The 16,451-nt window shown below is 41.7% G+C and overlaps 1 protein-coding gene across 1 annotated transcript in view; it reads right to left on the bottom strand.

The window, feature by feature from the left end:
* FN1 (fibronectin 1) overlaps nt 1–16,451 on the bottom strand; it is a 150,379-nt gene that overhangs the window by 13,879 nt on the left and 120,049 nt on the right. The window contains exons 37-42 of the mRNA XM_081967190.1: nt 6,070–6,246; nt 5,010–5,099; nt 4,639–4,818; nt 3,766–3,855; nt 1,749–2,212; nt 196–334 (exon numbers count right to left, since the gene is read on the bottom strand). Coding sequence (XP_081823316.1) covers nt 196–334; nt 1,749–2,212; nt 3,766–3,855; nt 4,639–4,818; nt 5,010–5,099; nt 6,070–6,246 — 1,140 coding nt within the window. The remainder of the gene's footprint in view (nt 1–195; nt 335–1,748; nt 2,213–3,765; nt 3,856–4,638; nt 4,819–5,009; nt 5,100–6,069; nt 6,247–16,451) is intronic.

The following is a 16,451-nucleotide window of genomic DNA, read 5'->3' on the forward strand; positions in this document are numbered from 1 at the left end:
GGCAGGAAATGGGGCAAGTGACGAGCTCACTTCATCACATGATGGTAGGACTTGAACCACCAGAGCAGACCTTCTCTGGCGTCTTTTAAATCACTAAGCCACAGCGTCTCTCTATCAACTAGTAAACAGTAAAAAATACCATTGTGAAATAAAATTAGATAAGCATAAAAGTAGAATCTTCACATTTCCACTCACCATCATTGCCCACTGTAACCATCTCTTCAAGAACTCTGTGTCTTCTCTGATTTTTAACTGCTTCTACTATGATGTTGTAGGTTGCCCCCCTAGTAAGACCCGCAAGAGTAGCACTAGAATATACACCAGGAACTTTGATCTGTGGTTTGAGAAAATGTTGTTTAAAACAGTTTTTAAAACTTTCTTGCTTTCTAACAATATAGGAAACTGGCTCTTATACTTTTTTCAGGTAGTGAGCCATTTAACAGGAGGAAGAATTTACATTATAACCTTTAACTAATTTTCATATTATCTTCAGTGAGAGCAATACTCTGTGTGCCTTTTTAGACAACAGAAACCTACCCTGGAATCTAACATTAGCCTTCTTTATTCACAACTCTTGTTAATTTCAGTATGATTTTCTTTAATGTAAATGTGTTTTGACTGGCAGCTTATTGTTTTGCACCTAAAAGTGCTTATCCAGATACAAGCTCTATTGAGGTGGCAGCACTTAGCACATTTTTGCTGAACTCAGAAGGGCAGTCATAGTTAATATATAGATAGGGGACTATCAGGTGATCCATGTCTTCAGATTAAACTGAGAAATTGAGCAAACTTTAGAGGAAGCTACTTGACATTTTTTGCTAAGAAAATTATATAGCCCTGTTTATATAGTCACCAGAGGTCAATCTTAAACAAATTTTGCTAATATCGGTTATTTTAAAGCCTACTCTCTCTAATATTAGCAATTATTTTCTACATATGTTCAATTAACTGGCTCACTTTTTTTCATTGCATTGCTTTATTGTTTTCATCATAGATCCTTCTTCGTGTTACATTTTAATCTTTTAATCCAGTTATTGTTAGGCAGCATGATGGCAAAACAAGTGCTATTATTTAGAGGACAGATATTCAACAGGAATCACAAATGCAAACCCTAACCCTACAGGTGACCCCTGAAGCTTCTGCAAAAGTGGTCAGCAAATTGTAATTTTCACTGTCTCAGCAGGAAGAGACAATTAAATAGATGAATAATAATTCTCTTATCTATATTGTGCAAATGCAGCAATGAACTTTGATGCACACATTGCCAATTTCTAGCTCTTTCCCTTCTACCTTTAAAATACTGATTATTTTTACCAAATTTATCTGGCTTTCCTTTTCATCTCCCTTCCAAACTCTGCTGTGGATAGTTTCCATGTGAAGTTGTTCTATAAAAATCCCTATTTCAGACTTTTTAAGTCTGATTTCATAGAGCTATTGGTCTTTCAATTTAGCCATTTCTGGTCTCCTGAAGAAACTTCAACCCATCATACTGAATTGTGATTTCTCAGATTTAGAACTCTCTCCTTAAAAAACACATCAATCCTCAACCATAGGCAGCTCTACTGCTTTTCTTCTTAAATCCTCATTCTTAAATGATAACTTCAACACACAAATTTCATTGTTGCCCTTAGTGGACACAAACCAATACAGCTGGTTTATCTTACCTAGTAGATCTTATACAGAAACTATTATTTAAGTAAAAGCAATATGGGCACATTGTTTCATCATTGACAATTAATCTAAGTTACCTCAGTAGGTTCTTCTTCAGCACTAACAGGTTGGCAAGAAATAATGTATTCAGAGCTATCTGTATAAGGTGTCCATGAGATAGTTGTCTGAGAAAGTGCTTCCTGGGGCCTTGTGTAATTATCTTTGTATAGAAGGGTATGATGATAAGAAGGTTTGTCAACATCAGGAACTTGAAAGGGATGACGGATCACCACAACTGGCTGTTCTTCCCTATCGGGTTTAGCCCTTCCTGGAGTTGCTGGAGTTGTGGGGGTCCGAGACCCAAATTCTTCCACAATGACTTGTTGACCTGGGTTACTCAGGATGGATTGTTGACCAGAAGAACCTGGAATTGGGATACCGTTTCCATTGTCATAGGGGTTGTTTGTGAGGTAAGGTACATTTTCCAGAACAGAAGGCACATCCAAGATCTCTGTCATCTTTTTACCAGAATACGGTGGAGTTACCAGCCGGGGAAGCTCATCTAGCCAAAGAAAGGTTAGAAGCAGTGAAAGCCAGGTGCTGAAAGCTCCAATAAGGGTTCCAATTGAGATGGAGGAAATCTGCCCCATAGTATCTTAATTCAAGCAATTAAATTTTAGCAATAGTGTCAAAAAAGCAATATTATTCTTCAAAGCCTCGTTAAATTACTCTCATAGCACTTGAAGCAAAAGAAAGCATTGGAATTTGGAAGTAAAGCCAAATTAGAATGATAACCAAAGAATTTTGAAAGATCCATAAAAAGCAAAAGTCCCCATTTGCCAAACTACTGAATTACTGCTATATTTATAAATAAATGAATTTAACACCTTAATCACCTTTACTGCTACATAGTTTCCCCAAAATAAATTTCTTAAGGGAGAATTATATATTGCATTACACATATTTACATATTTACAAAATCAGTTCTCCTAAAATGTCAACCCTTGGATTCCTATAAATTCTTCAACACTGAATCGACAGTTTCAACCAGAGAGCCAGCAAATTATTCACAAGAGTTTTATGGATCTATTTCCTACCCTTTTTTATGAGATCATATGTAAAATAGCAGTTTTCTTTCACCAATGAATGCATAGTTTCATGAAACATGATTAATTTACTTGTTATAAATCATTATTTTTCATAAAATATAAAGTAGCTGATTTAGACCTAATGAAAGTACTAAAAATAAAGAAATAGGGAGAGAGTGTGAGAGATTTTTAATCCACAGGAATCAATAATTCAAATCAAATTATTCCCTTTTTTTATTTTACTGAGTCAATGGAAATGGAAATAAGGAAGATTTAAACTGTAGAACTGTAGCTGAAATGCTATAATATAACATTCTCTATTTATCTGGAATTAAATACTCTTTGGCAGAGAGAATTTTCATTGTGAATAAACTAGTATAATACAATAGAGTTTTTAATAAATAAAAAAATAAAAATCATTCTCAGGTTTTTGATATCATAGTAAGAAAGGGTCGTTTTGTAGCCAATCAGGGTTGCAGTAATATATTTTTGAGATTTTAGCAATAAAAAGTCCTTCATCTTGCATAGGATGGTAGAGAAACTTATCCAACTCTACATGGACATTTAAAGTGAACTAAATCAATTTATCTGGAATATATATATCATACCTTCTGCCAAAATCAGAGTCTAGACAACACTTTAATTCAATCATTTTCACAGAAAATTCAGCAGAAAGGAAGATTAACTAAATTCATGGAATGATAATGAACTAGAATTCTATTATATTTTGCATAAATCAACATCTAAGTAATGAGAGGTTGTAAACAATGTTTAATGTAAGTTACAAAAGTATACTCACTTGTCTTCAAATATATAAATGACAGTGGCAAATGAAATGGTAAGAGCACTATACAATTAACTGCCTCATATTAACATTACCAGAAATTCAAAAACAAGTACTTTTCGGCTTTTCTTTTGAGATTGATTTAACCATGCAATTCTACATATGCTTGCTCAAGAAATATTTCTCACTGGATTGCATAGGATTTATTTGAAGACACAGGAATGAAATCTAAGCTAATGTTACCTGTTTTTTTCCTTCCAATCAATGGTTCACTCTTCTGATTATTCTTGACAGCAGTTATATAAATGATATATTCTGTCCCTGGCTCCAGATCTAAATGGAAGAAAAATTTAAAAGGACACTGCAGCCAATTCAGGATGTTCAGAAACGCAAAAGGCCTGCTCAGTTTTTAATAATCAAAGTATAAGTTTATGAGGATTTTATCTGTTTCTGTGGCTTTATTGCTTTATCTTTTATTACTTTTGTGTAATATATGTTATATTTTTTAAAAAAACTATTTTTGTTGGTGGTATGCAATCTTATAGCATTGTAAATGCTATCATTACCAATCATTAAAAAAACCCAAATTCTTATTTGCCTTCAATCCCCATGATATATTGTAGCTTATCATGCAACAAGTACCTATGTGGACTATTTTATTTCAGATTTAAGACAACAAAGATTAGTTATAAATGGAAAACATGTTAGGATGGGATCAGAATCTACACTTGCCTTCAAAAATCATTAAGTTACTAGGTAGAGAACATGTCCTAGTTTTGAAAATCAATGCTTTACTTCATATCCTCATAATGTATTGTTACTACATAATACACCAGTTCCAGTTTGACTAGACTTTTAAAAAGTTTCTTCACAATATTTAGAAGCAAAACGATTCCAAGTTCAATCCTCATAATTTTAAAGTGCAGCTGAGAAAATCTTGCCTGTAAACCCAAGGAGCCATTGCTATTCCTTGTACTCCAGCAGTTAATAGCAATTTCAAAGGCTCACTGTTATTTCCTATGGCTGCAGATTCTAAATACTGCCAAATTACCTTTCCTCAATACTGTTTGATGTTCCAGTGCAGAGTCAATGAGCTTCATTATGAAAAGTTCATACCTGTGATAGTGGCCTCAGTAATACCAGGATGAGGACGAGGAAATAGCTCCCGGGTTGGGCCGCCAACTTGCTCATATTTGATAATGTAGCCTGTGATCTTAGCCTGTGGTGGCTGCCAACTGATCAACAAGGAGTTGCTTGTAGTTGTGAGGAAGCGCAGATTGGAAGGTGCATCAATGGCTAAGGAGCAAAACCATTTAAATGAATATTAGTTATTGCAATTTCCATGTATTTCAATCACTGTCATATATATTTTCATTCTCAGAAGGTGATTGGAGACAGAAACCAGTCACAAAAAATTATAAAGAACAAAAGATAAAAGAACAAAGCCCTATATTCAGCTCATAGGAATTTTTACTTAGTATCATTACCAGTGGAAGCATCAAGCTCTGCTGGGGAGCTGCGAGCATTCTCATTCAGTGAATAGATAAAAATCTTGTAGTCAGTACCAGGTTGCAAGCCTGCAAATCAAAATAAAGCATTAAAAATAAATCAATGGTGTTTTTGTAATGTTCTGATTGGAGGAAGCCTATATGGCAGATGCGTCACTTGCTGGCCCAACCCCCACCTGGTTTAGTGAAGGGGGGAGGTCCCGATACATCATGTGATGCCATCGTGAAGTTTGACACCCCTGCTCTATGCTAACATTCATTAAAATAGATAGCAAGGAGTTAAAGAAATTCAGATCACAAGCCCTAGAGTAGAAAAACTGAGGCAACCTCTGTTGCTTTCTTTTGATTGTATTATAGATTGACAGTATTATAGTCTTCAAATCACTGCACAATTCTGAAATCATTCTGCAAACAATGAAGAAACAATAACTAAGGGCCCTATGGAAACTGAAGGAATCAAAAATTAAACTAGATTATAATGATCACCTGGGGCCCAGGGCAGAAGATATGATGGCAAGAAAGAAATGAACAGGTATGGAAGTTCTAAAACCTGAATTTCCACAATCACAAAAGACAAGAGATCCCAAAGGGAAGCCAAACTGTTTTGGATCTCTACAAGTTGCGCAGAAAAGAACATTCCACCAATGATTGCTTTTATCCTACCTACTGCATGGGGATGCGATAGGGGAAATGATTTATTCAATGCCCATAGGAAATGTGATTCTTAATATTTACAACTCAGAAGGACAGGGAGCTCTGAAGAAATGATCCCAGGGGATGAATTAAAAATACTGAAACCATACAAAACATGGTCCTTCCGCTATAGCAAAATTAGTGTCTTCTGAATTCTCCTTGGAGCTGCCCAGCAGCTTATAATGTTCTAAATTTGGTAATAAAAAATGGAAAAAATACCCTAGTTAAAGTTTAAGTGCTAGAAAGTTGTCAGAGTTTGTTTTGTTTTATTCTGCATGATATTCTTTAGCAATACATTTCTCTTCCTTCCTGCAAAGTTATTATCATAGAAATGATGCTCACGTACCAGTAATGGTGTAGGTTCTAACATCAGGACTAATTGTTCTTTGAATTGGATTCTGACCACCTGCAGGAACGGCATCTATCTGAAAACCCGTGATTGCCTCTGTCTTGGTGCGCCAGGTAATTGTGATGGTTCGCTCTGTGACATCTGTGACACGAGCCCTACGGGGAGCACTAACATCTGCACCAAAAAGGTGGAATGTTCATCATTAATATAAAGGTCACACTGAGCTTAGAAGTTTCAAAGAATTTTTTTTTTTAAAATAAATTGCAGTCTACAGCCCAGAGATGGATTTTATATAATTGCCAATCTCAATTAATAGATTCAATACTCAATAGATAGAATCTATGTTCTATGTTCAATATAATCGATTCTGGGTGACAAACAGCATCATAATAATTAAATCCATAAAAACATTAAATCAGTTACAAATTATATGTAAGGGCAACTAAAAATTATCATATTACATAAAAAATTAGCAGTGCAACCATGTAATGGAGTCCCTAATGGAGTCACAAAAAATCATTCTTCATTACATCTTCCAGAAAGCATGTCGATTGGTTACAAATAAATTTCATACGTTACTACCACAATCATTCTTTATACTTCATTCATATTGGATTGCACATTTTAAATCAAAGATCTTTATGTATTTTACCATCAATGTACCATCATTCTCATTTAACTATAATTGTTTAAATGTGCTTTTATCTAGAATCATTTATATTTAAAGACACAACCACATACTGGCATTCATTAGCTGTTTCTGTAAACCTCAGGCTTATACCCAATTGCTTTCACCAATGCCAACACATATAAAATCATTAAACATTATCCATTAATATTTCATTATTGTTATTATAGTTATCTAACATCTTTATAATAAATCTAGACATAAATTTATTAATAGAATTTATAAGTACCCAGGAGAGATTACATCTTTATAAAAAAATCCAAAACAAAAAAGTATTAGTAAAATTGATAAATCTTTTTCCCAGGTCCCAAGTTATAGTTTATATCCTAATTGTTTTTACTAATTAAAGTTATTTTTTTTTATTATTATCATAATGGATTATTTGTTAACGAATAAACGTTTTAAAAATAAAGACATTCTATAATCATCTACAAAATCCTACTTATTAATCACCAAGGATTAACTAAGTTTTTAATTATCAACACTCCTTGTCAACCTCTGTCTTTCCAGTAACAAAACAATCTTATCTCTTTGGCCAGTAACATTTCGTTATTATTATTGTAGTTATCTAACATCTTTATAATAAATGTAAACAAAAATTTATTAGTAGAATTTATAAGTACCCAGGAGAGATTACATCTTTGTAACAAAATCCAAACCCCCCAAAAAAATAGTAAAATTAATAAATCTTTTTCCCAGGTCCCAATTTATGGTTTATATCCAAATTGTTTTCACTAATTAAGGTTATTATTTCACTATTATTATCATAATGGATTATCTGTTAACGAATAAACATTTTAAAAACAAAAACATTCTATAAGCATCTACAAAATCCTACTTATTAATCACCAAAGATTAACTAGGTTTTTAATTATCAGCATTCATTGTCAACCTGTGTCTTTCCAGTAATAAAACAATCTTATCTCTTTAGCCAGTTGTTGCATCAATTCTCTTATTAGCTTCTTTATAGAGTTCTTTAAAACTTCTCTCCGCATGTTTTTGCTCAGAAGACCTCTCATATAGTTTCGTTGCCCTTCAGCTGGTATTAAAATTAACATGTCTCTGATTATCAGACGTCTTTCTAAAGCTGTTTCTCTTCTTAATTCCATCATCAAATCCATATCTTGACAAGAGAGTAGAGCTCCAGATAGTCAAATTCACTTTTCAATATCTTTTCACTTCCACTCATGGGTGCTTCATTAGTAGGTTCATCTTGCCTTTATCTTCTATATCTTCATTCTCTTCTTTAGTTTTTGGAGCTCCAACCCCTTCATCTTTTGTTACGCGTAACAATAATTTATCCAACTTCTTATCAAATCTCTTAGATCCTTCCAATAAATTTTGAAGTCCATCCAAAACATCTTGGAGACTTAAGGCTTCCTCATCTGTATATAGATACATATTTCCGAAAAAAGAAAAAAAAGATCTAAACTCCACTGCCACTCTCGCCTTCAATATCTCTTTGATATATAAAAATACTTTTATTTTGAATTCACTTATGGACAAGTTTCTTCTAATTTTTTCAGAGATGGAGGGTTCTCTCTTTTTTTTTCCTTCTCTTGCCCAAAATATTTCTCACAGACACATGCAAAGGAACAGTCCGTGTCCTTGAGATGTTATCAGTCCATAAACAAGCTGCAAACCCTTCAACTTCAGTAAAATCAAGGTAAATAGAACAAAGGATACATTGTTTCAAAAGAAAAAGAAAAACCAAGTTCTGGCTTCCGAATGGCAGATTCATCTTTCTCTTATTCGTTTCAGGCTTAAAAAAAATAAGCAAAAGTCTCTAAGTATCTTTAATAAAATTTAATAAACAATAGGAGGAAGGATTGTTAAAATAAAAAAGAGGTTTTAGTTCAGCCAAAAAATAAGGTAACAGGGAATAGAAGAAAAAATCAATTCATTCACTTAAGAGGAGAAATGGGAAGCGTTCCAATCACTTCAATCCACAAAACCTTGTTACATAGAAAAAAAAAGGAAAAAAACCTTTCTAAGGCAGTCCAATAGAGATAAATTTCGCCGCTTTATTCTTAGGTTAAAGGACTAATTTATCCTAGAAAAAAAAAGTTTCTTTGGGCAATCATTCTCAAAGAAAAAAAAATCTCACCAAATAGACTCACTTTCACTGCCTTTCCTCCAGAGCCGTCTCCGACTTTGTCAGCCTAGGGGCTGTCTATTTACCACCGCTTTGGAGAGCTTCCCTTGGGTCAAACAGGGACTTTGCGATGTCTCTGTAACCAGCAAGGATTTGTCTCTCTTTCACCATCTCTCCAGGACGGCTTAGGTCCATATGGACCGTTACAGCAGTAAAAGAATCAACGGCGGTCTCGGGCTATCGAGACCGCACATTGTGTCGTCGCGACGTCTGGCTCTTGTCAGCGAGTCCCTAACATTTTCAGGACCCCAGGTGTAGGCACATTATCAGGTCTTGAAAGCTTATGAAAAGCTAATAGGTTTGGGACCATCCTGGGCAGTGAACGAAGAATGTTCCAAAGAGCAGGGACTATTGTCAAGAAGGCACTGGTCTCCCCCTGGTCTCCACCAACTAACATCATCACCAATCTATTAGACCAAATTGGATGAATAGAAACTATTGGGAGAAGACGATCCATTGAGAACTGGATCCCAAGCCATGTAGTGCTTTAAAGGTGACAATCAGCATCTGGAAACACAATGGAATAGCTCCTGAAGTAGTACTGTTACATGTATTGTGTAACAGGCACTATTAGCTAATTGTGCAGCCGAATTTTGTATCAACCTCAAATGCTTTTCAATGGCAGCCCCATGCAGAGCTCATCACAATAATCCAAATGAGAGGTAATAATGGCATGAGTGACTGAACAAAGTCCCCCAGATCAGGAATGGGGCGCAACTGACATACAATCTGAAGACGTGTGAAGGCCCTATTAAAGCTGCCATTTGCTTTTCAAACAGAAGCACAAGTCTGAGAGGACCCCTAGCTGTCTCAGGCAGTGCTACTTCATCCAATACCAAAGATAGAAGAACCTTGTTCCCAAGAGAACTAAATAATCAAAGCCAGTCTGTCTTGCTTGGAATGAGTCAGAGCCCACTGCACCTCATCCAGGCCCCCACAGCCTCTAGATAGGATAGGATATTCACAGCATCATTCAATGTGTCTGGGGTTGAGATCTATAGCTAGGTATCATCTGCATATTGATTATACCTCACCCCAAATGATCAGATCATCTGAGCCAGTAGCTTCATGCAGATGTTAAATAGGAGAAGAGAGAACCCACCCCACATAACAGGAGTTGTGAGCTGGCTCTCTCCTCTCCTATTCACAGTGACTGAAATTGGGCATTGGTCCTTACCTAATACGCTCATTTTCTGGTAGAGTAGAGACAGCAGCCAGACTGGGTATGCTCCATCCATTAACCAATCGGACTGAGTCTACACTTATGATGTCATCGGGCCCTTGTGGCTCCTCCCCAGTTTCAGATGAAGGAAAACTATAGACTCAGTGAGAATTGTGAGCAAAAAGTGAAAGTCTATAGTCACTGTATCTCTCTCTCTCTCTCTCCTCCGCACAAGGAATCCCCTTGCGTGACCCATACTAGGGCGGGGCTGGCTGCTGTCTCTACTCTACCATAAAATGAGCGTATCAGGTAAAGACCAACGCCCATTTTCCTGTTACCGTAGAGACAGCAGCCAGACTGGGACATACCAAAGACTGGGCTGTCCACTAGGGTGGGAAATTGTAAAAAAAAAGGTCCATTAGGGCACAAGCACTGTTGCAGCACCCTGCGCCAAAAGGCTGCGTCAGCCGACGCATACCTGTCCAACTTGTAATGATGTATGAAGACTGTGGGAGACGCCCAGGTGGCCGCAAACTTCTTCCAAGGTGGCTTGAGTGGACCAAGCTGCAGATGTCACAGCAGTGCGTGTAGAGTGAGCTGTAATGTTTGCAGAGACCTGTATGGATTGAAGTTCATAAGACAGTTTAATACAGACTCTTAACCAGCGCCCCAGACTAGACGCTGAAGCCTTGGTACCTGAGGAGGCCTGGCAAAAGGAGATGAAGAGAGCTTCCGAGTGGCGAAATGAGGTCGTGTGGTCGATGTAGATTTTGAGGGCTCGACGTACGTCAAGAGTGTGCCACTTGGGCTCCCTCTCGTGACAGGGAAACGGACAGAAATTCAGTAAGGTCAACTCCTGACCTCGGTGGAAACAACTATTGACCTTCAGTATGAATATCGGGTCCAGTCTTAAGACAACTCGGTCTGGATGGAACACGCACAATTCATGCCTGACTGAAAGAGCAACCAAATCAGAAATACGTCTGGCTGAGGTTACAGCCACCAAAAACAGCGTTTTGAAGTACAGCAGTTTCAAAGAAGTGAATCTCATAGGTTCAAAGGGCGCGGAAGTCAAGGCCTCTAGGACACAATGTAAGTCCTAAATCGGATATCTATGTATGGCAGGGGGATGCAGGTTGGACGCTCCACGGAGAAATCTCTGGATCAAGGGGTGAGAAGGTAGATGTTCGGATGCCAGACCATCCAGAACAGAGGTCAGAGCGGCCACCTGTCGGAGTAGCGTGTTAGGGGTAAGTCCCTGATCAAGCCCCCTCTGCAGGAAGTCCAATATCTGCAGAATGGATGCCCTAAGTGGGTCAAAAGTCTGGTTGGAACACCACAGAGCAAAAGTACGCCACGTGGCGTCATAAATGCGGTAAGTAGAGCTTCTGCGTGATGCCTGAATGTTAGCAATGATGTTGAGGGAGATGTTATCGGCTGTTAAGGCTTGCCGCTCAATCGCCATGCGGTTAATTGCAGCCACTGGGGGTTGGGATGACAAACTGACCCTTGGTGTAGAGACAAGAGAGAGCGTGGGATGTGCCATGGGGTGGAGATTGACAGTCACTAGGTCGGTATACCAAGGCCGGCGTAGCCAATTCGCCGCTAGCAGCAACAGTTCTGCCTCCTGCTCCAGCATTTTTTGAATTACCCTCTGAATGAGGGGAAGGGGAGGAAATGCGTACAGGAGACCCCTGGGCCGCTGGCATCTGAGAGCATCTACTCCTTCTGCCATGGAGTCCATGAACCTTGAGTAATATCTGGGTACCTGGTTGTTGTCTGTCGTCGTGAATAGGTCTAGGACTGAGATGCCTAACCATAGTATCAATCGATGGAAGAGGTTTGGATGGATGCTCCACTCCGCCTGATCTATCGTTGTCCAGCTCAGCCAGTCTGCTTGGACATTTGAAACCCCTGAGATGTGTTCTGCCCTGAGAGATGACAGGTAAGATTCCGCCCACTGGCACAACAGGTTGGACTCCTGCATCAGGGACCAGGAACAAGTTCCTCCCTGTCTGTTTATTTGTCCCTTGGTCGTGGTATTGTCCGTGAGGACTAATATGTGTCGGGCCTGAACTCTGTGGTGGAAGTGTCTGAAGGTGAGGCGAACCACCCGCAATTCTAGCCAATTTATGCTGTTTTGGCTCTCTTCAAGGGACCACTGACCCTGAGCCACTAGGTCCTGCATGTGTGCCCCCCCATCCTGTCAGACTTGCGTCCGTCATAAGTGTGAGACGGCACGCTTCCCAGAACAAGGTCCCTTGCAAAATCGCCAGGGACTGCCACCATTTGAGACAGTGTAATACCTGTCTGGGAAGAGGGACCCTGAGAGGAGAACTGCCCCTGTCGGCCTTTTGATGTGGGAGCATGAACCACTGAAGGCTCCTGCTGTGAAACCTGGCCCATGGGACAATCCCGAAGCAGGATACCATCTTGCCCAAGACTTGGGAGAGAAGAAGGGATGCCTTGCGAAGACGTAGTACCTTCCTGACAAGTTCCCTCAGATTGAGAATGCGGTCATTGGATAGGAACATCCTCTCCGTCATGGTGTCTATCAAGACCCTGAGGTGGAGAAGGCGAGTACTGGGAACGAGGTGACTGTTTTTGAGATTCACCCTGAACCCGTGATTCCGCAAGGTGTGAATGGTGAGGGCGAGATCTCTTTCTGCCTGAACCGGAAACCTGGACAACAAGAGGATGTCGTCCAGGTAACAGAGAATCCTAACTGGGTATGACCTGATGTGGGTGGCCAGTGCTGCCAATATTTTTGAGAATACCCTGGGGATAGAGGATAGACCGAACGGAAGAGCTCGGTACTGGAAGTGCCTCCCCCCATAGGAGAAGCAAAGATATTTTTGGTGGTCTATGAAGATGGGGATGTGAAGGTAAGTTTCGGTCAAGTCTACTGATGTGAGGAAGTCACCTTTCCTGACCGCCGATAGACAATGTGGTGGTTCACTGTTTTTAGATCTAAAATTGCTCTCCATCCCCCGGAATTCTTCGGTACCACAAACAGGCAGGAATAAAAACCCTGTGCCTTTCCTGATGGGGAGGAACCAGTTGGATGGCCCGGATCTCCATCAGGTGCTGAATGGCCTGTTCCATCAGTGCCCTCTTGCGAGGACACCGAGAGACCGGGCATGGAACGAAGTGTTCCTGGGGGATGGAGAGGAATTCTAGCATGAGACCAAATTTGACAGTTTTGAGTACCCAATTGTCTGTTGTGGTCTCCTCCCAGCAGTGGGCAAAGAACACCAGGCGGCCTCTGATCAGAAGAGAGTCTAGATAGTCATTTCCTACGTGAAAAATGGTGGTTGCCTCCTTCACGGTAAGATTTCTTGGAAGGGAAACGCTGTGTGTTTCTACTGGACCTGTCCTGCTGAGATTTCTGTCTGGGAGTGTAGGATTGGCATTGTGGACAGGGGAAGGAAGGTCCCCTGTCCGCCGGTCGAAAGTGCAACCTCCTATAGAAGGGAGCGGGCCGACTGTCCTGTTTCTTGTAGATGGATGAAAGAACCTTGCGCTTGTCTTTAGATTCCATGAGGTACGGGTCTAAGGGATTACCAAATAATTGGGTGCCACTGAATGGGGAGGCTGCTAGGCGCCACTTGGTACTGACATCCGCCTGCCATGGCTTGAGCCAAAGCAGATGTCTGGCCGTGACCGAAGAGGCCATGGCTTTAGAAGTGAATCTAGCAGCATTAAGGGAAGAATCAGCCGCAAATTCAACCGCTGCCCTGATCTTGTTGAGATCCCTATGTGATCTAGTGTCAGTAGGAGCAATGCGTTCCTGAAGCTATTCAATCCAAACCAAGGCCACCCTGGAGAAAAAGGAAGTGGCCATAGAGGCCCTAACAGCCCAGGCCCCAGCCTGATAGTTTTTGACTAAGGTTTGATCTGATCTTTTCTCCTCAGGCTTGGGAACCTCCCCAGGGGCTCCAGAGACCACAGTAGGTAAAGACAGGGCTGCAACCGGTGTGTCCACTGGGGGAGTCTCGGAGAACTTGGTGAGGTCTGGTGCAATGTTGTAGAGACGTTTGTCAAGGTTGGTCGGCTGTGGGCCCATGCCTGGAGACTCCCACTGCTTCTAGATGATGTTCAGGAATATCTTGGGAACAGGGATCACCTCTTTTTCCAATGTGGGTTCGGTGAATGGGGTACTGGGACCCTCAGTTGAAGCCGGTTCTACTGGTTTATCCTGTGAAGTAGAAGCTGAAGCAGAAGATGGTAAGTTAGCAGCTTTAATGGCCTTAAATAGAAGGGACTTGAAACCATCAGTTTTGAATAATCTGATAAAGGCAGGGGCATCTGGAGTGACCACCTTGTCATCAGACAGGTCTGAGTCCCGCAGGTTCTCCTGTGCGCTGCTTGGGGAATCCAAGCATGGGTTAACTTTGTCCATTAGCATAGAGACTGAGTTACGTAATTGTTAAACCACACCTCCTCTGACTGGATAGCTCAGTTTTTTAACTCAGTCCAGCCTAAAGAGACGTAAAACAATTTGCTCTAGATAGAGCAATAGACAAATTTATCCATTCTTCAGGATTCCATATTTAAGTGACAGTTCGCTATCAGCCACGCGTTTGTTTGGCAAGGCTATCTGTTATCCCTAAGGCTCTAGTGGCCAGGGGGGAGGAAACAGTTCGCCAAAAAAGGACTTATTCAAGGCCAAATCTAGTTCAATTGCACTTGAGAGTAGGTGCGACTCTCTCCGTTCGCTGTGGCCGCGGTTGGGGGAGTTGGTTCGCCGATCCCGTGCCGAATTCGGAGGGTGCGACCCGCTTGCGTTAGCGCGGTGCATTTCTCAACAACTTTGCCGCTTCGCGCTGCCGCACTGTTAGTGCCATTGCCTACCGCTCAGAGACGCCGTCGCTTACTTGTAGGGGCTTCCACAGGAACGGTGGCCATTAGGATGGCAGATTCAAATTTCGCGCCACTTCTCAAGTGGGTGCCATTTTGGAAGCATTATTTTGCGCACCAACAGCGGCTGGGAGGGGCATGTCTGGGGCTTTCACTGAAAGGCAATGGTTTTTACCGCTGAGCTCTGACGTGGTACGCGTGGTTGTGTCGGTCACCTAGCTTCGCTATTCGTAGCAGCTCCAACTCCGTATTTGGCTGTAAGGTTGAGTTTTTCCAACTCGTTCCGATAGTTAGGATGGCGGATCACTCCACTTCTGGGGGTAGCGCTGGGGCTTCTATCTCTCCCCCACCCCCCTCCACCGCCACAGAGACCAGCACTAGGTCAGGCAGAGCCACCACCCGGGCCTCTAGCCCGACTTCCTCCGGGTTGTTCTGCCCAGCGCTGTTCAAGTCCCTCTTGTATAAGGCAAAGGCCACTACCAACATGAGGGGGACGGGACACCACTCAAGCAAGTACTGCGGTAGGCCTGGATTCTACTGAACGTTTATTTGCAGAACAGGTGCAGGAACAGGAGGTCATTCCCTTTCCTAAAATGTTCCTTGATGTTATCCAAAAACAATGGCTGCAGCTAACCGCTGTCCCTTCCCCCAGCAATGGGGACAGGAAGCTTTATGCCTCTACCCCACAGCTGGACGGCATCCTGCAGTTCCCTATGGTTGATCTACCAGTGGCGGCTTTGGCCTCTCCAGCTTTGATTCTGTCCGAAATCTCCGAAGGCCTTAAGGCGGAGGACCGCAAGGCCTAATTGGTCATCCGCAAAACCCACCAGGCTGCGGCCTGGGCCTTGCGGGCGGCCACAGCAGCCTCCTTCTTTAACAGAACCTCACTGGTTTGGCTTAGGCAGTTACAAGGTAGACTTGCTCCCGAGGATATGCGCCTCCACCAGGATGTCAACAAGCTGGTAGTGGCGCTGGAATTCTCCTCCGATGCTACCCTCAATGTAGCAAAGTTCGCTTCTCGAGCGGTGGCATCCAATGTGGCGTCCCACCGCCTCCTTTGGCTCTGCCATTGGCAGGCAGACCTCCGTTCCAAATGGCGTTTGGCATCTACCCCCTTCAAGGGCGGGCCCGTTTGGTGCCACGCTTGACCCTATCCTGATTGAGACAAGGGACAAATGCAAGGTACTTCCAGTCACCAACAGGCGCACGGATAGGAGACAGCAGCCTTACAATAGAAGGCAGTCCTTTCGGGCTGGGGACTTGGGGTACAACGTGGTCCCTTACGCTCCCCAGTACAACAAGTCCTACACGCAGCCACAGAACCGAACCCAGGACAGGTCCGGTGCCAGGGACAGGGGTCGCCAGCAGACAAAGACTCAACCTCAGGGCCGGTGGCCATTTCGTGGCGCCAACAACCGGTCCTTTCGGAGATACCGGAGACTCACACGAGGGGCGACCCATTGCCAGGCGAATGACAGCCTTCGCCCACCAATGAGCAGAGACCACCTTAGATG

The sequence above is a fragment of the Natrix helvetica genome (genome assembly GCF_964273705.1).
Source record: "Natrix helvetica genome assembly, chromosome: 1".
In the NCBI taxonomy this organism is placed as follows: Eukaryota; Metazoa; Chordata; class Lepidosauria; order Squamata; family Natricidae; genus Natrix; species Natrix helvetica.